The following is a 22,826-nucleotide window of genomic DNA, read 5'->3' as shown; positions in this document are numbered from 1 at the left end:
TCGCATGAGGTGGCCAAAGTACTGGAGTTTCAGCTTTAGCATCATTCCTTCCAAAGAAATCCCAGGGCTGATCTCTTTCGGAATGGACTGGTTGGATCTTATTCTGGGAGATTAATGGTCTGTGTATTCATCCTATTTGTAGAACCTGCCAATCTTTGGGAACAGTTTCATATCACAGTTTCCCAATGAGGTTTGAAGGGCGAGTGTTTCAAGTGGGAGAAAACAAAGCACAGCACAGCCAAGTGTCTGTGGAAGGTACACAGATACAAATGGCTGAGCCCGGGCAGAGATGGGTTTTCCTGAGTCTTAGCCCCAGGCTCCCTGGAGGAGGCCAGTGTCCCCTGCAGCCTGGCACAAATGACTGCTACTGACCAGGCATCCCTCAAAAGTTCCAGACTCCACAGGAGAATGCTGTGTGGCAGGAATTTGATCCACACCTTCATCTAAGTTCTCTCATAAATAGGAGATACAACTGAGTGCTGGTCTGCCGGTTAATAGTTACGCAATTTGGAGCTGATCACATAAACCCTCTAAGCCTCAATTTCCTCATTTGTAAAATAAGGACAACAGTGCTACCTCATTAGGATCACTGTAAAGATTAAGTGTCATAATGTTTTACAAGGCACATCCCAAGTGCTTAGGAAATGTTACACATCTAAAATTATGCTCTAGAATTTTGCAGGAGATAGGAATGTTGATACTTTCACTGTTGGAAGCCAATTCTCTGGTACCCTTGAATTCCTGGACTATGTTGGGATATACGAAAGCTCTGTGTGTACAACAGAATTTTCTCAATGAGTAATTGATATATCTCACTGGAGTGACTTTTGGTTAACGAGATATACCTGTCATTCTTTAGTTTGTCCCCTAGTCCACCATCCAGGGGTCGTTGACACCCCTTGGCTAGCTAAAGTCAACTGACCAATACTAAAATAAAGATCATTCAAATGTTCCAATTTTTGCCCTTTGCCGATTTTTTGGCTTTCGTATTTTTTCCCCCTTTTGCTATCAGTTGATGCAAAGATGTTCTGGAGTAACCTTTTTCCTTAGGAGAAAGGCATAGCTATATTTCACCTACTTCTCTTTCATGGTTTATACTATTGGTCTTTCTGGTACTATTTGCTTTAATAGTTTGCATTCTAGAACAGACCGTATAAAGAAAGATGATCCAAATTTGACATGAACTTTTGGGAAGAAAACTTCCAATGTAGTGTATTTCAAATTGTAGTAACAGGTCACAACTCAGGAGAGGTAGTGAAATCACCTTAGTGAAATCATAGCTGGTGCTTAAAATAGCAACCTGCATCTTGTCACAGTAAGGAAAGCATTTTGTGAAACTTGCTTCAATTATGTATGTGTGTATATACATATATAAATTACACATATTCATATACATATACATGTGCTGGCTTACAATATAAAATGTTTAAAACCAAGCATTACAGTTGAAAGAGCTTGAAAAATGTTAATGATCTTCACAGTGAAAAAAGCTGAGAAACATATTTTAATGATTTTCACCAAGTTTATTTGTTTCTTAGTTTCTTCATCAGGCCTCTCTATTCTAGATAAGCCTCTTCAATTTAAAAAGAAAATTATCAAAAACCAACCAACTAAACAGGACTAACTCATTTTCTTCTTCAGGAATTTTCTGGGCACCCACTACACAAAGATTCTTGGATAGAGGCCCCTACTCCCAACTTGCAACCTCTTAGGGGAAAGCAAGTAGGTAAACAGAAAAATTATGCAGGTTAAATAACTGAAATGTTGAAAAGTAACACGATACAGAGGTAGGATGACAGAGGGTGGTCAGGTTATCATGGAAGGTTTTATGTGGCCATTAGGCTCAAGATGTTAGTGATCAGAGATTGGCAAGGAAGGGTTTTTAAGGACTAATTAATAAAGTTTGGCTGGCTCATATGGTTTGAAAGATAGCTTTTAGGACATGTGCTTTTAAAAGCATCAGATTCTATCTTGCCCATAATAGCTTAATGCATACAGTCAGATCCACAAAGAACCTGTTATGATGTTAATCTAACACATGAAGCATAGTGTGATAACTGTGTTAGATCCTAGGAGCAATGAGTTGCCCTCATCAGAAACTCCCACTCTGGGTATGGTTAGCTGGCACTCCAATCAGTGTACTTTACAAGTGGCTATTAGAAGTCCTTCTGTTATCCATGGCTCAATCCAGACAAAAGGCTTTGCTAATTAGCTTAATAAATGTCAAGTGTGTTTCCACTGGTGCCATGGCTTGCTAATATCTTGATGCAGACACAGGTTCTTATTTGTGAATTCAGTACTAGATTCAAGACAGGTGCGCTACTACAAACAAGCACAGTTCATTAACAAGAAGGTGACAAGACCTATAGCTTGTACTTCTGTGGACAGTACCCAAGATCTGACTGCTAAATGCTCCGCTGTTCAGCCATTAGCAGAGAAGTCTGCTTGCCTGATGCTGACCAAAAGCGTGATAGAATTTTGCCCCCAACGTTTGAGGCAGATGCTACTGCTTGCTAATGTTTAATCAGATATTCCGTGTAAGGCAAACTGCGTATGCGATTTGCTTTTGTATTAAGCAAGTAGTGGATCCCATCATCTGCCAAAGAGTCTGAGAGGTAAATGACCAACTAACTGGCTGTCAGTCTGAAATATAAGTAAAGACGTCTGGTACTTTTAAGTTACTCCCAAATAATACCAGTCAATCACCAATACCTATTTATCAAAGCAAGTTTATTATATTACTTATTCCAGACAGATAATGAGGCTTGTGTGTACAACTAAGAAATTAAGACAATCCAAATAAAAAGCAGGAAAATTAATATGAATTACACAAACAGCTAACTAGAAAGGAGCAGCAGCTGCATTCATTTTACATTAATACTGTGAAGTGATGTAGCACCATTTACCTCAAATATATCCTAAGTACTTTTTAAGGTAATTACTTGGGTCCTTGCTAAAAATGCAGCAATACATTAAAAAATTAGAGCAAGCCTGATGATAATCTTATGTTCAACTAACTTCAAATATAAAACTCCAGAAAAAAATAGGAAATCTGGGAAGGCTCTGACCTCGTACAATTCTTTTAAAAAATCCTAAGGAAATAGTTACCATTTTTGAGACTGGCTTTTTTCTATTGCTTGCACTATATTCATCACTATTATCATGACTTAAATTCCAAGCTTTGGAAGGTTTAATAGGTAGTTATTTATGCACTCATATAATTTTATTTATTAAAAAAATTTTTTTACACTAAAGTTCTATTTATTGGTCTGTTCAGTCTGAACCACAAACATGGAGGAATAAGAAATTTAAGGCTACCAAATCAAAGGATTAGAATCTTTAATTATTATTTTTTTAGGATCTTTAATGATTAATTCTGCTTTTTACCATTTCTAATGATTATTCTAAGCTATTCTACTCTGATCATTCCTACGCTGAAATTTGTTGGTTTGACCCTGTTAAATGAATTGAAGTTAACATGAAGACATTTATAAATCCAATCATAAAGCTTTTTCTAAATACTGATAAAGTTTCATCTGAGATATATAAAGAAAACTTGAAAAGAGAAATTTAGTATTCCAGAGTCTTTCATTAGCCCACTTTACTAGTTAAGAGCCACAGTACATTTTCAGAAATATACCACAGAAAAATCTTAAGAAAATTCCAAAGTTTGGGATTATTCAATCCTGTAAAGCTGTGGTCCCTAACTTTTTTTTTCTTAGTGTCATGAACCATTTTGAGAACTGATGAAAGTATGAACTTCCCCTCAGAAATATGCATATGAACAGAAACTTCTTATATATATTTGCAAGGGATTCCCTACAGTCCATGATCTTGCAAGTTGGGAGTTCCTATTTTCAAGTGGTGGACACCGTGGAAAATAAGTTTAGCCCATTTTGACACTGTTCGTCTTCACTTCTCTGTGCCTATATAGGACAGTAAGCATTTTAATGTTACCAAATTGCTGTCTTAAGACAAAAACTCTTATTGTAAACACAGTCTTGTAAAATCCTCTTCCCCTAATTTTACAAGGTTTTAAGCCATGTATCCTGTCTCTCAAATTAGCTAAATCCCTAAGGTTTAAACTAGCACATAATCGTTTCTTTGATATATATTATTCTTTAGAGCCAGTCACTGAAAAGTAAGATTAAAATTTAATACCGTCATGAAAATGAATGTGTTGTCTACATACAGAACAGGTTATCTGACTTTGTAAAATATATTTCTAGTTATTCTTGAAATAAAACACATCTTAGAATCAAACACATTCACCTAGTGCCTCTGAACATAGCACATAGTCACAGACCATTCCTTCCCCCTCTCAACTTACTTGGAACCCCATCTCCTACCATGATAACAAAATGTACAGCTGACCCTTGCACAATGCAGGAGGTAGGGGTGCTGAACCCCTCATCCCAGTTGAAAACACTTGTACTGCTAACTCCGTCTCAAAAACATAGGAATTGATACATGACTCACCCAAGGGCAGGAAGCTGAAACAGTTTGGATAGAATCAGGACTCAAACCCTAGTTCTTTTGATTCTACATATTGTGATCTCCCCTACTTAAAGATCTGTAAGATAAAAATACAAGTACTATATTTATTGAAAAAATATGTATAGGTAACATATAGGACCTCTGTAGTATATACATATAGGACCTGTGTAGTTCAAATCTGTGTTGTTCAAGGGTCAACTGTACTGATCTACCTACTGTTTGGGATAGAAAACACTTCATTTCTGACCAAACCCACCATTTCAAAAGCATCTCATCAATTCCCCGAACCAGTCAGCAAACAGGTTGAAGAATACTGTCTCTGAGGAGTTACTCGGCTATGTCTTTAACCCCATGTCAAATGGACACTTAAAACAAGAGATATGACTATACTATAGTACAAAGGTTAGGCCTGTTGCTTTCTTATTAAAGAGAAACTCCACTAGTTACCCCAAAGAATTGGTTTACATAGTAGGTGAAACTTGGAAGTATGTATGAAGAATTCTTAAAGCCCTTAAAGAAGTTTTTAATGTTTTGAGTCACTTGACAATTATTCAGTCCTTTCCTAATCATGTAGTTTTGCTCAAACAGACTATTTATAAAACAAAGCTCAAAATACCTGAATAAAGGAAAAGGGTCAGCTAAAAAAACAGCTTTGCCAAGGAAGCTACCATTTGGTCATGGGATTTCATTCTTGTCTTTTCCTATGTACAAAATAAATAAGGGAACAACCATTGTTTTCTCCTTGCTATTCTTTAACTTTCACAAAGGAAAACTTAGAAGTAAACACTAGAATTTCCATTTCAGAGACGTAGGTAGGGGTCAGGAACAGGAGGGGAGAAGAAGGATACTGCTCTCTGACAATCAGAATTCAAGTCATTTCAGCTCAATGGTAAAGGGCTTGCAAGAAGAAATGGACTATGACTCCAATGGCTAAATGGCATCCCGTGTGTCCTATAAACTATACAACCAAGGGCTTCTCCCTGCACTATTCAAACGTACCATTTTGTTTTCCCTACTAGACCCGCTAAATGGTGAGTGCAAGCTGAGGAAGGTAATATATACCAGCATTCCTGGCTGTGTAATCTATACATTTTCATTTTAATTCAAGCATAATCCATATTTAAAAAATTAGACTAAAGAGAGACAGTAAAGGTTTTAAAGTTTTCTCTTTGAAAAGATGGTATCTTACAGTACATACAAAAATACTCTGAAAATACATACGACTTCATTTACAAAACACTGAATCAACATATTACAAGAATTACATGGTTATGGATTTCAATAAATGGAGCATGCATTCATGAAACTTAAAAAATATTAAGAAAAGGACTGAAAAAAGCAGTGTAAAAAAAGACAACTCATATTTAAATAAAAATTACAAAGGTCCTGAGCCAATTAATGGTTGGTAACAATGTCATCAAAAATGCCTTTAGGTCTCAATAAAATCCACTGCTTATTTCTGCATGCCTAGTCCGTGAAGAAACTGAAGTTGTGGGGATACGTAATGGTCAGGAATTATCATGCCAAGTTAAATTGTACACGTCAAAAATACAAGTTTGCCATACTTAAAGTATCTTTATTGTTGATGCCAGATTGAGTTGCTCCTCAGTAAAAAATACCAGTCAACTAACAAGAATGGCATGAGATAGGTTATGTAACAATTTTACCGTTCATATACTGACTTTCAGTATTCTGGTTATATTTTGATTCTTAATAAAGATGCATTTCATAGGCCTCCACAGGAGGCAAAATATAGAGAATTTATGGTGCCCAACTCTTATGTAATCACTGGACTAATCCTCCCTGGTAACTATGCAACATTTGGACAGAAAGGCACAAAAAAATAAAATTTAAATATTTCATGTGCCAATCTGAGAAAAAATAATTTAAATCAACAGAACAGACAAAAAGTACATCTACACAAATGAGGAAAGCAGAAAAGATACCTCACATTCATTTATCTCAGGTTTCACAAAGTGGCTTCAATGCTAAAGTAAATGTGTTAACATTTGGAAAATTACAAGACTTTTTTTTTTTTTCTTCAATTTTTTTCAGTTCTATACAATGATTACAACATAAGACTTAAAAAAAGGCGGGGGCGGTGGATATTTCAGGACTTGTTTTATGAGTGTCCAAAGAGCCAAGAACTGGTTCCCATAACAGAGAAACAAGCATCGAAAGTTAAGGCAGTAAAACCTCCAACGCAAAGCCATAAGACTGCAGATGACAATTTGATAGCAGGTGATCCTCAGAGAAGTGTATGTAGCAATCAATGAGAGAATGCTACAGCATCTGCAGGTCAAAGTGTGAGAGTTCAAAAAAACACTTCAAGGTCGTTAGGCGGATGACTGTAACTTTCACCTTATCTTATGTGTGACAGCTCACTCTATCTTTAAGAGTGGCTGCATCTATGCCACTAAATGATTGCATATTCACTTTAGTAAGGAGGCACTGCTTTTACCGATTTAGGGTCAGCCGAATGGAATTTTTGATGACACGGATGTTATTTGCTGGAACTGGAGATGATGAATCTGGTAGTTCTTTGCTGGGCAGTCTCTGTTAGAAAGAAATAGAAACAAAGAAGGAAAAACAAATACATATTATGAAGGTCCAGTGAGTAAAACAGTAACAAAAGTCTGAATTTTTTGCCAAGAGCTCTAAGTTCCTATACACTCAAGTATGCATTGAATACTTTCTCCCGATGTTCACAGGTACTTCTTGTTTGGGGGACTTAAAAACAGGTGAAAAGCAAAGGGACAGGGAAAGGGCAGAAGTGGGAGGGCTGTATGAATAAAAAACAGGGCTGTGTAAAATCAGTCGACACTTCTACACTGAGAAATGCACAGTCCTCCTCAGAGTCAGGCAACAGTAAAGAGAAAAAGGAAGACTACAGTCACTGAACACGAAATTCTCAGGGTGCAAGGTGAGAAATGAGTGTGTATACAGAGGGAAACTTGGTATCAAGTTATATCCCTCAATTAGTTTCTGTACAACATTCATGGAGAATAACCCAACTTGTGAGGTAATTAAGTTTTTAGGAAAACTGACTTTGCAGTCAGGGTAGGTAACTTTAGTGATGGTACAATTCAGCAACATCTCTATGAAGGCTTTTGAAGACACTAAAGATTATTACATAATGAAGGCAAGTCTATGAAACTGAGAAACAAAGATGGAAACCTAAAATACAGATAGTTGTGTGATGGAAACACAATATGTAAGCTTCAAGTCATTAAGAGAAGACTGCAAGAAGTAATTCTCCTTTCACGTTACCTTGGCTAAACAATTGTATCATAGGGGCATCCATTAAAAAACACGAAAAATTTCAGACATGCATAAAAGAATAGAAAGGACGATGAAGATGCCACAATGAAGACTCAGACATTATTAAAATTTTGCCGTAGTTGTTTGGGTTATACCCCTTGCCCTTTATACTTGAAATCTTTTAAAGTAAAACTCAGACATTTCATTTCACACTTTAATATCCACCTCAAATTTTTTCTTCCACTACCATACATTATATAATTATACACCTCTATTGTTTCTAACTCGCTTTTATGTTAAACTGTATAAATTCTACAACTAATAGAAAGTATGAGGACATTTTCTATTTTGCTTTAGAACTGCCAATACATCCTGGGGAATCTGGCAGGGTGACAGTTGACTACAATAAGAAACACGAGAACCTACATTATTAGCTAAAATGTTAATCCCTTGAAAATAAATATTTAAATTAAGATTTAGGGGCTCTTTAGCTCATATTTCAAAGATACTTACTCTATACACCAGTATATTTGGTTCCTCCAAAATATTAGTAAGTATGGTCCCCAACTATCAAGCCTGATTTTCATCAGTAAGCAATGGGGTATAACAAAAGACTATCAAGTGTTGGTAGGAATTACTGTGCTGAGCACTAAACTGCTTCTTTAAAAACAAAAGTTGGACATACCTTGAATAAATCATGAAATCTTGAACAACTCCCTCTTTTCTAGACTTTTGAGATACATACATTTAGGCTCATATACTCTGCTATTTCCATCCCCAACTTCCAACTACACTGATGATATGGAGGATACAGACAAAATCTTATTAATTCTTTCCTTCACCTAAGTGCTAGGCTCTTCTTAATGAGCTTTTTGTACCTGTAGATTACCTATGAACTCATACTTGTGCATTTTACTTACAAATTAGACTGTTACCTTTTTGCGTGATGTATCAATAGTTGGAATAGGCATACATTCTCCTCCAATGGCATCCTAAAAACAGAATTACATACAACTGAAAACGTTCCTATATGCAAATATTTATTTCTACATGATATAAGCCATAACTAAAAGTTAAGAGATAAATCTGATCTACTTTTGAATATAGTACTTTTCCTGGTACATGGCTCTTTAAGTATTTTTAAGCACACTATTAATATACTTACCACTGATTTTCTTTTTCTGTCTTCAGCAGCACGTGATTCCTTAAATGTTGATTCAAGTCGAATAAACTAAAATATAAACATTAAAATGAGGTGCTATTATTACCTATTAAATAGGTACTATTTATTTATAGGTGCTATTTATTATCTATAAAACCATATAAGTCTATATAAAATGAGAAACTAATTAGTGACCAGGCTAATGTCAAAACTTTTACAAACAGGTTTGGTGAGCAAAGATAATTTAAATCGGATTGAATTTAATTGACACCCTTAATTTCTACAGTTTGATCTACTGAGATGATAGTACTTATACCACCACCTACTGGAGGCAGAGGAGATCACCATTATAACTCAATAAATTAATTTAGTTACCAATAATGACTTTTACGTAAGCCAAAGAGAAACTCAGACTAATCATTTCAAATTTTTAGACACATTATTAGTTTGAATTCAGAATGAACAATTAGTATTATCCTATTAGGGTTTAGGTAAATATTCTTTTTAAACGGTCAAATCCTAATGGAATACTAAGGTAACTATGAAGAACTGTGAGCTTCTTTACCACTATTTTAAGTTTACTTTGAAAAAAAAATTGACTACGGAATCACCACTGACTCTGCAATCATACCTTTTCTATGTCTTTCAACCTCTTAGAGGACCCATCTACGGACGGGGAGTGGGGTCTTTTAGGCGTAACATTCTTAGTTACATTTGACATCCCATTCAGATGTGGCTGCCCCTGGACAGGGTTGTGAGGTGTGACCCTAGGAATGACATTTCGTCCTACTACCGTAGGAATGGTACACACAGCTGGGGGTGATACAGCTTTTAATGCAGAATCGACTTCTGAAAAGGAAAAAAGAAAGGTTTTAGTAATTAAATACAGATGTAATAGAATCGTAACTAAGAAAAGTGTAGGTACCTACTTGCACCAATGACAGGAATAGATAGCCCTTGAGCTGGCGGGACACTCAGTGGCTTTTCCACGATTACAGCAGCAGGCTCAGCATTATTCCTATAAAAAGTGTTAAATTATCATTATTAAATTATTTAAATAGTATGTATTTAAAACCTTAACTAAATGTTTAAATTACTTCTTTCAAGTACTCCTACTTTAACATTTCACCAAAGGAAGAAAAAAAACAGTGGGGGAAGGAAGAGGACCCAGTGAGAATTAACAGCAAAAATTAAAGAGAAAACCTGGACATTTCTGTTTACATACCTATTAATATTCCCATATATTCATAAACCTAGACCATATCCCACAGGATTACCACAAACTGTCAAGTAATTCTAAATAAGAAACTGACTAGTAACTCACAAAATTTTTTTTTTTACAGTTAAAAGATATTTAGCAAAAGTACACAAGTTTATATTATCCTCAAATAAACTGAAGACTGAAAGGAAAATTTTGAAATGCAGACCTCTCTGTCTCCCCCGAAGGAGGAATATCAGGCTTGGAAGGCTTGTTTGCAGACACTGGGGAATTAAAAGGTGTTTCATTATCAGTGTCTCTGGAGCTGTCCAAACAATTGCTATCCAGAGATGATCTTTTGGATTGAGGTCCACTTGAACTTCGGGTGACATCAGATAGACTTTGCTGAAACAGGGGAAAAGCTTTTAGGATTTCAAAAAGTAAATGAGAAAAACAGTTTCAATTCTGAAGTACATATAAAACAAAAGATATTCTGTGATTAATGAAGGTTAAGATTTTAGTCCTAGATTGAATTGCCTGTACTTTCCCAAACCTTCTCAATAGGTTTGGGTGCTGTAGAAATGCAGATTTGGGCCCAGGACCATGTGTCTGGGTTCAGACTGGAGAGGTGAGTACAAACTCACCTTTTTCTTCTTCTGAAGAATTTCTGCAGGCAGGTAGTGATGAAGTTGTTTTTTTTTAACATGAGTTGCTTCAATTTTCATTCCCTCCTTTAGCATGTTTATATTGTTTGCCTGTCTGTACACTGTAACAAAAGTCAGTATGTTAAAATGGGAAACTCCTTTCTAAAGAAAGGGTGCTATTTTCTTTTTCTAAAATACGAACCTTCAGTATCTCCACATTACTACACAAAACACATTCTTCTTACAGAACACATACTTCCAAAACATTTTCACCACATCACAATCCTTTTCAAGTACTGACTAGTTTCCTCATGTCCAACTTGTAAGACTTTCCCATAATCTAATCTCACTAACAAAATTAATGTATGGATAAAAGTTTTCTAAAATCTTGTTTTCTGCTATTTTCCCTAAGATCAATCTCTTCTCATTACTACCCGCCCAAATCTGAGCTAATCCTAATACCATATACACAAAATGCAATCTAAGCTCTCCTCCTCCATGAAGCTTCTTTTACTATACGAGTCATAGACTGTTAGACATGAGAAACCATCTAGAAGTACATCCTTGTCATCCAGGTAGGTAAGCAAGACTCAACAGCCTTGAATGCCCTGCCAATACCGAAATACACATAGCCCCAGATTCCCACTCTGGTGCTTCTCACCCCTTGTAAGAAAGTCAGTTTTATTAACTATTATATAAATTATTTAGTGTGTGTTAATTGTGAATATTCATATGATAAGCTAACTGGAGAGGGGGTGGGAGGTTTCTTCTGCACAGTATCTACTGTGAAATGCAAATTATATAATCTCTTGGGGCTTCAATATCTCTATCTGGAGAACATTTTATAAATCTGTAATAAACAGAGGTTCCCAACCCCTTCCTTTTGGAAAAAATGAGTCCCAATTAGAATGGAAAAATATCTATGTTTTCATTCCAGATTGCTTATAAAAGAACCCTCAGGAGTGCATGTTCAATGTGCAGACTTCTGGCTCCACTCCCAGAGCCTATGATTCAGTAGCTGTAAGGTGATGCAGAGAAACCTGCATTTTCATGATAAATATGAGTGCTAGTTCAAAAGAAAAACTCAGATGAGCTAACCAAGAATATAGTATAAATGTAGTTTCCACATTATTAAGACAAGCCCACATTTATAACAAATATATTAAGATATTCCACAGAGATGGTCTTAGAAGATGTGAAAGATTCTTTTCACTGATTCTGAAACATATTCAGCAAGCCTGTATTGACTGATACTTATTTCATGTAAAATAAAAGTCAAAAAACAAGTAATCTTTATGACTTTGGTTATAAACATTGGCTGTACACACTAAAAATCACCTATAGAGTTTCTTTAGTCTTCTTTTTGTTTTAAAAGTTAATATATTCACATGGTACAAAACTCAAAGGGTTCATGAGTATACAGTGAAGTTGCCTCTGTCAGACACACCCAGTTAGTTCCTTGACCTAAAAGCAATTCTGCCAGTTTCTTTTATTAAAAACTATATATCCTTCCAGAGATAGTCTATGATTTTTAAGCAAAAATGCATGCATTTCTTTACTGATTTATATAAATGATACTATACTATACCTACTGGTCTGCACCTCCCTCCTCCCCCAAGAGGTCTTGTAAGTTGTTTCATCATGCCTTTACTTTTTTAGGGGCAGCGTATAGTTTCACAATATAGATGTTTCATGTTCGTTTAACCAAATGTGGAACTTTATAAAAATACAGCCAGCCAGATCCTAGACAGAGGATACTGCATTACAGCCAAGGTTGAGTGCCACAGCTCTATGATGACAAAGTCTTACCTGTATCAGTAAATGACTGTATATCGTATGTCAAGTCTATATTAACACTTTCTGCATTTTCTACTCTCCGAAAAATTATTCCAAGGAACCACATTGATACATAATTGTTGCTATAAAATAAAATTTAAGAATTTCCATTAATTTTTAATAATTTTACAGATGCTTTTTGATAATTAAAACTTGGTCTCTATGGAAGCACAAATACAAATTTCAATGGTTTGGCCAAATTCTTAAAAAAAAAAGTTAAGTTATCTTGTGTTATTATAAAGCAGATTAAATGCTTTGAAAATGACTGACTATGTATTTAAGGATGCTCCAAATATTGACTGTGATGGAGCTTTTTGTTGAGGTCTGTGGGCTACCAACATAGCATGTACTTGGTTGGTTTTTTTTTTGGCCTCATCATGTGGCTTGTGAGATTTTAGTTCCCTGACCAGGGACTGAACCTGGGCCCTGGGCAGTGAGAGTCAGAGTCCTAACCACTGAGCCACCACAGAATTCCAACATGTACTTAAGTTTTAATGCATGATCACTTATGCTCAAGTATACGATTTATCATCGTCCATCAGTGCCTGTTACACAGCAATAACGGCTATGTAACATGGCAATCTTATAAGTGATCTTAAATATACATGTCAGGTAACATTATTTAAGAAATAAAATATTAAAAAATAATTAACTTACTCTTTATGATGTTCCTTATTTCCTGGGAATGACTGGGGATTTACATGGGCAAGAGTAATAAATTCATTCCGTTCCAAATTTCCCACAAGTACACGTATTTTAGATTCTACTAACCCAACCCTAAAATAAAAACACAGACAAGAATTTTCAATGTTAAATGTGGAACCTATATCCAAGTAAACCAAATAGTATATTAGCTATGATGATTTTGTTCTTCAGTTGCTAAGTTGTGTCTGACTCTGTGACTCCATGGACTGCAGCACACTTAGGCTTCCCTGTCCTTCACTATCTACCAGAGTTTGAGCAAACTCATGTCCATTGAGTCAGTATGCCATCTAACCATCTTATCCTCTGCTGTCCCCTTCTCCTCCTGCCTTCAATCTTTCCCAGCATCTGGGTCTTTTCCAATGAATTGGCTCTTTGCATCAGGTGGCCAAAGTATTGGAGTTTCAGCTTCAGTTCTTTCAGCAAATATTCAGGACTGATTTCCTTTAGGACTGACTGCTTGGATCTCCCTGCTATCCAAGGGATTCTCAAGAGTCATCTCCAGCACCACGGTTTGAAAGCATCAATTCTTTGGTGCTCAGCCTTCTTTGTGGTCCAACTCTCACATCCCGTACATGACCAGTGGAAAAACCACAGCCTTGACTATACAGGCCTTTGTCAGCAAAGTGACGGCTCTACTTTTTAATATGCTGTCTAGGTTGGTCACAGCTTTTCTTCCAAGGAGCAAGCGTCTTTTGATTTCATGGCTGCAGTCACCATCTGCAGTGATTCTGGACCCCAAGAAAATACAGTCTATCACTGTTTCCATTGTTTCCCCATCTATTTGCCATGAAATGATGGAACCGGATGCCATAATCTTCATTTTTTGAATGGTGAGTTTTCAGCCAGCTTTTTCACTCTCTTCTTTCACTTTCATCAAGAGGCTCTTTAGTTTCTCTTCGCTTTCTGCCATTAGGGTGGCATCATCTGCATATCTGAGGTTGTTGATATTTCTCACAGCAATCTTGATTCCAGCTTGTTCTTCATCCAGGCAAGCACTTATGGTGTATTCTGCATATAAATTAAGTAAGCAGGGTGACAATACCTTGACGTACTCTCTTTCCCAATTTTGAACCAGTCTGTTGTTCCATATCCAGTACTAACTGCTGCTTCTTGACCTGCATACAGGTTTCTCAAGAGGCAGGTAAGTTGGTCTGGTATTCCCATCTCTTTCAGAATTTTCCACAGTTTGTTGTGATCCACACAACAGTCAAAGGCTTTACAGTGGTCAATGAAGCAGAAGTAGACGTTCTTGTGGAATTCCTTTGCTGCTTCTATGATCCAAATGATTTTTGGCAATTGGATCACTGGTTCCTCTGCATTTTCTAAATCTAGCTTTACATGTTCATTAAAAAAATTCAGTCCAATGTATTAAGAGACCCTGTTTAGAATACCATTCAAGTAAATGAAAAGTTACTTAGTGAATTCTGTTTCCTCCCCTTTCTTTTTCAAGAAGGACAGATCTATTTAATGCACTCTTGATCTAAAATACTGCCTTTTAGGGCCGTGAAATAGTCATGACTGGAGTATGTGTATATATATATGTGAGTCTGTATAGACATTATGGTTATATACTAGGTATCAGAATCATTCAAATGCCTCACAATTTTGCTTAAATTTGACTCTGAGAAGTGACAAAAAGCAAAAGTCTGTGCATATATCCTTATCTCATGTCACTTTCAATTCTGAAACATTAATTTGATGGCATTTCTTAAACACTGATACTCCATGGTCAAGTACAACAGTCGCTATAATATTTAATAATTGAAAAGTAAGAAAGTGTTTTAGAAATGATAAAGCATCATATAAATATGTTATCATTACATAGTAGGCAGAGAACTTGAAATGCCTTACCACTCTAGATGATTTTCTTCTGTTGATGCACTGGCAGTCAATACTATATAATGTCTGTAAAGAATTTTCAGCAACAATCAGGGGGGAAAAAGCCAGAAATCATTGTTGAGAGTCTGACTTTCCATCATTACTTTTTCTTTCTCCCTCCCAATGAACAAAAAAGCTAACACAGGCACACATTTATGAAAATTAAAACACGCTGATTTTCACAAAATTAATTCTAGACCCTCTAGTTAAAAACAATTCACTAAAACCAAAACCCCACAAATACTGGGTTGATACTACTAGAGTATAGACTTTTCTTATCACCTAAGGTTTCTGCTAACCTATTCTCTACCTCACTTTAACTATTCAAGTGACAACTGTCACCTATTATGTATTAACTTTGTAAGTTTAATATTCTTCCTTACACACACACACACACACACACAAAATGCAAAATTTCAAATACCTATACTTTTGGAAAAAATTTGGTGGCTCAAGTAGTTTGGACCAATCTGACTTCCCCTGAAGAATTTCATCTGTGACTGCAAGACCTAAATAGAGAAAGAAACACAGATTCTGAAAACTCAGCATCACTCAGCATCATAGCTCCTGTATTACCCTTCCCTCAAAGCTCTAACCCCACCAAATCCCTAAGTTAAAAAAAAAAAGTATAAATTTATTATGTTCTTTCTTAGAACACAAAAGTCAATTTCAACCAGACTGGAGTGGCTTCATTTTTGGCCTTTTAATATTATCACATACTTTGCAAAACCAATTACTGAAAAAACACATTTGAAAGAATTTTTAGAAATAATAGGCATAACTGCAATAGAATAAAATTGTTGTCAAACCAAAACTTGTGGGAATATGTATAGGGCAACAGGGCTAACAGGTTTACCTTGTTTAAATTCTTCTACCATTACTGTTCGAGTTGATGTGGACACATTATACGTAGAATTCTGTTGTGGGTAGGCAGGGGTGATTATGGGCATGAGATGATACCTATCTGATGGATTTACCTGTGAAATTAGAAGCAGAATAATTGATCTATTCTCCTATTTCAGTTGTCCTCACTTCATTTCCCCAAAAGTCTGAAGAATATGAAATATATTTTAATACTACATTTCCTCAATTCTAAGAAGAACATTTCCCCTCCCCAACTACATTTATTTCTGAAGTCAGATGTGTATGATAGTCAAACTTAATTGATGGTACACTTTATAAACAAAGGTCTTTTAGAACCAAGGAAATATAATAGTAAGTGCAAAGAGGATTATCTGGTCCAATGGTCCCCTATCCTCTTTCCACACCTTCCCCTTGGTTACCTAGGAATGAGTACTCTAAAAAGCAAATTAAAATGCAAGGTGAGAGTTCTGCTATCGTGGGACCACGAATCTGCTTTAAACTGTACTGCAAAGTACATGTTTTATATATGTCAGTATTTTATTATTAGTAACTAATTACTTGTAAGACAGCTTTAAAAAACAGATTATGACATTCTGGTTGATACAACCACTCATCAAGTCTTATACGGGTGATTTTTAATGCCATAACATTTGGATCAGCATTGGAGACACAAATTATCTGCACCAAAAAACACAGTAGAGGGAGGGAAAGGACTATAGTTACATAGAAGAAAGATGAACTGGAATAGCTTTACTCTTCAAGTTCTAACTTTCACTTTACAGAAGTGTCCCTTTCCTAGAAAGCTTTAATAAGTTACATACCCGAGGATCCCAAACTGGCAAATTCAAATTGCTTTCTTCTGGTTGCTTCAGTAGCACAGGATTTGGCCATTCCCTAACATGAAATAGGAAAATAAACTCATGTAAGACCTCATTTCAGGAACTACATGAAATGTTAAAAACTGCTTATTTTAAAGCAGTGATCTCTGAAAGGGCAAATACTGCTTTGCCCATTAACTTTAACTAATTTAAATCTGAAATTTTTCTTTCCTTCTCATTTGCTTTCATGGACTTAACTCTGATGATTTAGTAACAGCAACAGCTAACATTCACTGAGAACACTCCTAATAAATACATGGAACAGCTATGGTTATTATCTCTATTTTACAGATGAGGAGATTTTAACCTATATAGAGCTAGTAATTAGCAGAGCAAAGACCACTCTCACTAGCTAAAGGCCCACATTTACAGACCCCCTAGAAGAAAGCACCATCTGGTATCCCATCATTTCCTCAAATTTGATGTTTAAAATTTAACTTTTAAAAACAAATGTAAGACAACAGAAAAAGTATACGCATAACTCTTAATTTCCAAATAAGTATACACATAGGCAGAAGTTAGTAAGCAGAGAAAATATGTACATGACTACTTACCATTTGGAAAAAACTAAGAAGAACTTATGAACTAAAGTAGAAGCTGCTGCATTTGGATATAACTGGCAAGTTCTTGCAACCAGCATTGCCCAGGAGACACCACCAAGGAATCCCAGCATGTTGGAATAAATACCACGTCCTAGAAAATTAATATAGTTGTTAATTATTGTTAGGACCTACTATCCATGACATTCACGTATAACAAACAGCTTAAAGTTTAACTGCTCTCCTAAGATTTGCTTGGAACTCTTTTCCATCATAGAAACATTAAAATCAACAAGCAGACCTTCATGACAGGATCATTCTTGTTAGTAACCCTAAGTCACTCATCTTATCTCCTACTTTGCCCTCCAATACAGAGTGCTGTAAGGTAAAAACAAAATGTTAAAACTATCACTGTAGGTTCTTCCTTTAAAAAATTTACTGCACACCTATTATATACTAGACTGCTGACGATGGCGATAAAGATGATTAAGATGGTTCTGCCTACAGAGAACTTGAAGATGAGTAAGGATTTTACTCTTCAAGTTCTAACTCATTCTAACTCTCTGGCTGAAACCTAAGATGTAGAGTCAGGGGCTTTTAGTTTTCACCTATGGAAGAAAAAAAGAGTCACATCTGAAAAAGAAAGAGCCCCTTCAAAACTTACTGTACCTCAATCCCCCACAGTAGTTTCCTATGTCTGTCTACCATGAACAACTGAAAATTATAATTTTATAACTCAAGGTAAAATTAAAGACTTTGGATACTTACGTTTTGCCCATAGTTTAACTGCTCTTAGGGTGAGTCTGAAAGTTTCTTTATTTGGCACTAAATGCAAAATTTCATCAGTAACTCTACATCCTGAAAAACACAAAGTATTCATTTTTCATTATGCAACAAATTCCAGTTAATTCAAACAGCCTTTTAACTTCAACTCTCAAATGCTAAAAATATCAAAGATAATAAAATATGAAGTTTAATTTCTCCATGTAAATTTAGGCCTTATATAAGAGAAATCACTTTGCTTATAAAGAATTAAACAGCACATGAGTAATGCAATCTAATATTAAAATAAGAGATGAATCTGAAAAAAAATTTTTTTTTTCCACATCTGGCTTTACTGTTAGTCAAATGCCTCTAAGTTGGAAAACTATTATTGCTTTAATGCAAACCTTATCCACAAATACTGTAGTCTATTGCTGCTCTCTGGAAATACAGCAAAACACAATGATTAAGTTAAAGAAGATACTATAAACCAGTAGTTCTCAAGGTGTGGTCAGTGGACTCTGGGGACTCTATTAGGTCAAATCTATTTTTGTAATATTAATGTGTTCTTTGACTGTTTCACCATGTTAAATTTGCACTCATGGTGCAAAACCAATGTTGGATAAAACTTCTGGGATCTAAGCAGTGAATTAAAGCTGTGCCAACAAAGTGTACTAGTAGACAATATTATCTTCACCACAAGTTTGCAGTTAGAAACAGGAGAGGAACTTGTGTGATGTCTGAACGTGTTCAAGGTAAGCTAACTATGTTCTTTTTTTCAGGGAACAACAGTTTTAGTAGAAGAATGATTGACAGACAACTGTGGTTATTCATTTTTGGGTATTTAGCAGACATTTCATAAAAAAATGAACAAAATGAGCCCCTCACTTTTAGAAAACCAAATGATGAAATTTATTGAAATAAAACTCGAGCTTTCAAGTAAAAATCAGAATTTTGGACAACTAGTATTTGCTACTATGAGCTTGACAGCTTTCCAAGACCTAGGCTTTTCTGATGAGATTGGTGGTGATACTGATGAACGTGATTTTTTAAAAATTATTTTATAGTAAAATTTGTGTTAGTATTTAGAATATCCAAATAACTTTGTGGGCCAGTATTTTCCACATACCTAAGGCATGATAAGACAGAATCATGCACAGGTAAAAGATCCATTCAAAGAATCAGACACACCAATATATTTTAATGTAACAAGCAGACCTTTTGTAACAGTGTACAAAAGTTAACTGATAACAGTTTCAGGTTCTATATTCTAATCAACACGTAAAAAAGATCACTTTTAATTCAGCAGAGAAGGGAACAAATTACTGATGTATGCTACAAACATGGATAAACCTCAAAAACATTACGCAAAGTGAAAGAAGCCAGACACAAAAGACCATGTATTATATGATCCCATTCATATGAAATATCCAGAAAAGGCAAATCTACAGAGATAGAAGTGGTTGTCAGCAACTGGAGGTTGAAAAGGGGAATAACTGCAAATGGGTATGAGGGATCATTTGAGAATGATAAAAAATGTTCTAAAATTCTACTGTAGTGTACAACTGTGAATATACTGACTACTAAATTATATACCTAAAAAAGATGGATTTTATAGTATGTAATTATACCTGAAAAAAGCTGTTAAAAAGAAAAAAAAACTGTCATTGGTCAAGTTTTGGTGTAGTATTAAATATCCACAATTATGTGAAAGGGTATTAAAATACTCCCTTTTCCAATTACATATCTTTAAGAAGTCAGAATTTCTCCCTATGCTTCAATCAAAGTAAAATTTTATGATACTGACAGTAAAAGCAGATAAATTAGTCACAAAAATGCCAAAAAACCTGCCATTCTCACACAAAAATATATCTATATTCACTTATAAATGGATTATAGCTATTTTTAAATGGACTAAATAAATACCTTAAAAATTTCTCAGTTTTTATTTCTAACATGATATATTGATAAATATAATTCACGTAAATGGAAGACCTTGGGGGGGGGCCTCAAAAAATGTTTAGAGTGTAAAGGGGTCCTGACACGAATAAGCCTGAGAACCACTGCTATAAATATTTCAAATCTATGTTTTATGATGGTTAAATGTGATCAGATTACTTGTATAAAGAAAATTACATCATTTTAAACTAAGGCTAATTCTTATAACAGTTTTGCAAAAAGATCTCTATTTGTCCAACTGTTTTCAAGCAGGTTTCTGAAATTTCTTTTTAGAAGCTTACCATTTAGGCTGCGAATACACCTTATATCAAGGCTTCTCAGTCGAGAGTCATCTCTTAGATCTAAATTTTCTGATATGGTCTGTATTGCCAATCTTGCAAAGACTAAATCAATCTTTGGAAAAATGAAAAGAGAAATATTACTTTTTCTCCTAGTCCATTCTCTCTGTTTTTCCCATCTCAAAAATGTTCCAAAGGCCTATGCAGGCAACACCACATTGGAAAATCACTGCAAAGTTTTGGGAGAACAGTTTTCAAATGAAGGGAAAGCATTTTAATTTTGCCAAGCATTAAAAAAAAAAAAAAATCAAAACTATATGAGTGAAATTTCTAGATAAAGATGGCAGATTCAACACATTTACATTCATTCCCTCTTGAAAGCTCACTAAAATACTGGCAAAATTTTGTTTTGTTGTGTTCTAGTGTTATTGTTTCTAAAGGCATAACCTACTAGGTCAAAGAACACAGTAGGAGACAACAGCAAAAACTATGAAAGCTGGAAAACAAATGTTTTTGGACAAATGTAACAGACTGAGCAGATCTAAGAAAGCAGAGATAAAATATATCTAGGAAATAAGGACAAGAAACTGTAAATAAACTCATAAATAAAAAGGAACACTTAAGAGAATAAAAAAGTATTCATAGAAAATAAAGTATGATGGCAGAAATGAAAAACAAGAGAAAAGTTTAAAAGATGAGACAAGCCCAAAAAGGAGAACAAAATTTGAAGACACAGTTATAAGTAGGAAGGAAGAAGTTTAAAAAAAAAAGGCAGTCCTGGGGGTGCAAAAATGTTAGGAGTTCCAGGAGGAAAGAAAACAAAGGCAGGAAACACAACAGAATTCAATACAATTTCCAAGAGCTGAAGGACAGGTATTTCCAAATCAAAGGAACTAAGTGCCTTAGCACATTTGTTTGAAAAGATACATGGCAAAACAAAGTGTATTACCATGAATTTTACAATGATGAAGACCAGGTGGAAAAAAGAAAACCACACAGTGGCCAAAAAGACAGAACAGGTCACATACAAAAAATGAGGAATCAAATTGGTTTCACATTACTCAACAGAGTATGGGAACTAGATGACAATGAAGCAAACAAGGCCTTCAAAATCCTAAGAAAAATTATTTCCCACCTAGAACTCTATACTTAGCCAACATATCAATTTGGTGTGAGAACAGAATAAAGACATTTTTAAACATGCAAGATCTCAAAAATATGTGCTCTTTTTAGGGAAGCTGGTGGATGAGTGCCTCTAAAATGAGAGCAAGTCAAGAGAAAAGAAAACTAGAGAAGCAAAAGGAAATCCCAGGATCAGTGAAGAGACAAGTCAGAATGACAGCTGTGTATCACTAATGGAGACCAATCAGAGTAGATCTGAATAAATGAGAAGAATCAGTGAGATATTTTTCCAAGATATTAATGACAGAACACCTGAGAAATCCAAATCTATTTAATGGAGATTTAGACAACCAGGAGAGACTAGTTTGAATTAGTAAAAGTATAAAAATCAAGGAAACGAAACACAAAACATTAACTTCCGAGAAAACAAAAGTCACATAGCAAAGAATGGTAACCTAGTACATTTTGTGCTTAGTTTTGAACTGTTATTTATAAGATGGTAATAACAAAAACAATGAATACTGCTCTAACTAAAACTATAATAATATAATTATTTTAGGAGATTGTGGGAACAAGACGGATGTGTATAAAAATAATGGGGGCAGGGATGGAGGTTGGTTCATCTTCCATGGTGAGGAAGGATTCACCATGACTAGACTATTTGATTCCTTAAAATATGGGCCTATGTAAATCTAATTTTTAAAAAATACAAAACAGTACCAAAAAAACACCCCATACAGGTTAAATAGTTTAACTGTAAAGTCAGAAAAATAGATAACACTTACTTCAATTCCATCAAATTCAAATTTTATAACAGGCACAAAGGCATCTTCTACAGCCTGCAAAAGAAGAAAACAATTATAACAAATAAGGTGTAATCTTTTCTCTGTCCTTCCCAAATGCCAATAATGTGAATACTTTTTCTCCCAATTTCTAACTCAGTAGAAAATGTGAAAATTTTCTTGGTTTCTCATTCTAGGTAAGCAAGTACTTCCACACTGTGACTGTGTTATCTAAGATATGCAAGATATCCATCAGAGTAGTTATCTAAGTTATTATCCTTCTAAAAATACTCATCAGAAACGGGCAGGGAAAAATGCTATCATTTGGGTATTTACTATTTGTTGGAACTTAAATTGAAAACTGATTATTTACCAAGAGCACTAGTGTAAAAAAGTATCAGATCTCATCACTAATTTAGCAAAAAAAATCTATAGTTTGGATTTAGTAGGAATGTTTCTCT

The 22,826-nt window shown here is 35.1% G+C and overlaps 1 protein-coding gene across 6 annotated transcripts in view; it reads right to left on the bottom strand.

The window, feature by feature from the left end:
* Window positions 1-2,709: 2,709 nt before the first annotated feature.
* PAPOLG (poly(A) polymerase gamma) overlaps window positions 2,710-22,826 on the bottom strand; it is a 33,793-nt gene continuing 13,676 nt past the window's right edge. For 2 of the 6 annotated variants that reach the window (XM_006073879.4, XM_006073878.4), the window contains exons 6-23: window positions 22,369-22,422; window positions 20,465-20,576; window positions 18,231-18,320; window positions 17,478-17,616; window positions 16,867-16,939; window positions 16,038-16,158; window positions 15,606-15,690; window positions 15,155-15,208; window positions 13,256-13,375; window positions 12,572-12,681; window positions 10,763-10,884; window positions 10,348-10,523; window positions 9,850-9,938; window positions 9,552-9,769; window positions 8,924-8,989; window positions 8,694-8,750; window positions 6,959-7,053; window positions 5,645-6,789 (exon numbers count right to left, since the gene is read on the bottom strand). In XM_006073879.4, the coding sequence (XP_006073941.3) occupies window positions 6,555-6,789; window positions 6,959-7,053; window positions 8,694-8,750; window positions 8,924-8,989; window positions 9,552-9,769; window positions 9,850-9,938; window positions 10,348-10,523; window positions 10,763-10,884; window positions 12,572-12,681; window positions 13,256-13,375; window positions 15,155-15,208; window positions 15,606-15,690; window positions 16,038-16,158; window positions 16,867-16,939; window positions 17,478-17,616; window positions 18,231-18,320; window positions 20,465-20,576; window positions 22,369-22,422 (2,016 nt within the window). In that variant the 3' untranslated portion in view covers window positions 5,645-6,554. Of the gene's footprint in view, window positions 3,927-4,135; window positions 4,574-5,644; window positions 6,790-6,873; window positions 7,054-8,693; window positions 8,751-8,923; window positions 8,990-9,551; window positions 9,770-9,849; window positions 9,939-10,347; window positions 10,524-10,762; window positions 10,885-12,571; window positions 12,682-13,255; window positions 13,376-15,154; window positions 15,209-15,605; window positions 15,691-16,037; window positions 16,159-16,866; window positions 16,940-17,477; window positions 17,617-18,230; window positions 18,321-20,464; window positions 20,577-22,368; window positions 22,423-22,826 lie in introns of those variants that run through there. The other 4 variants (XR_328881.4, XM_006073880.4, XM_006073881.4 and 1 more) reach the window with 4 other exon arrangements.

The sequence above is a fragment of the Bubalus bubalis genome, chromosome 12, assembly GCF_019923935.1.
Source record: "Bubalus bubalis isolate 160015118507 breed Murrah chromosome 12, NDDB_SH_1, whole genome shotgun sequence".
NCBI classification, from domain to species: Eukaryota; Metazoa; Chordata; class Mammalia; order Artiodactyla; family Bovidae; genus Bubalus; species Bubalus bubalis.
Note: the sequence above shows the minus strand (reverse complement) of the source record. Positions and strands in the feature narration are given on the sequence as shown.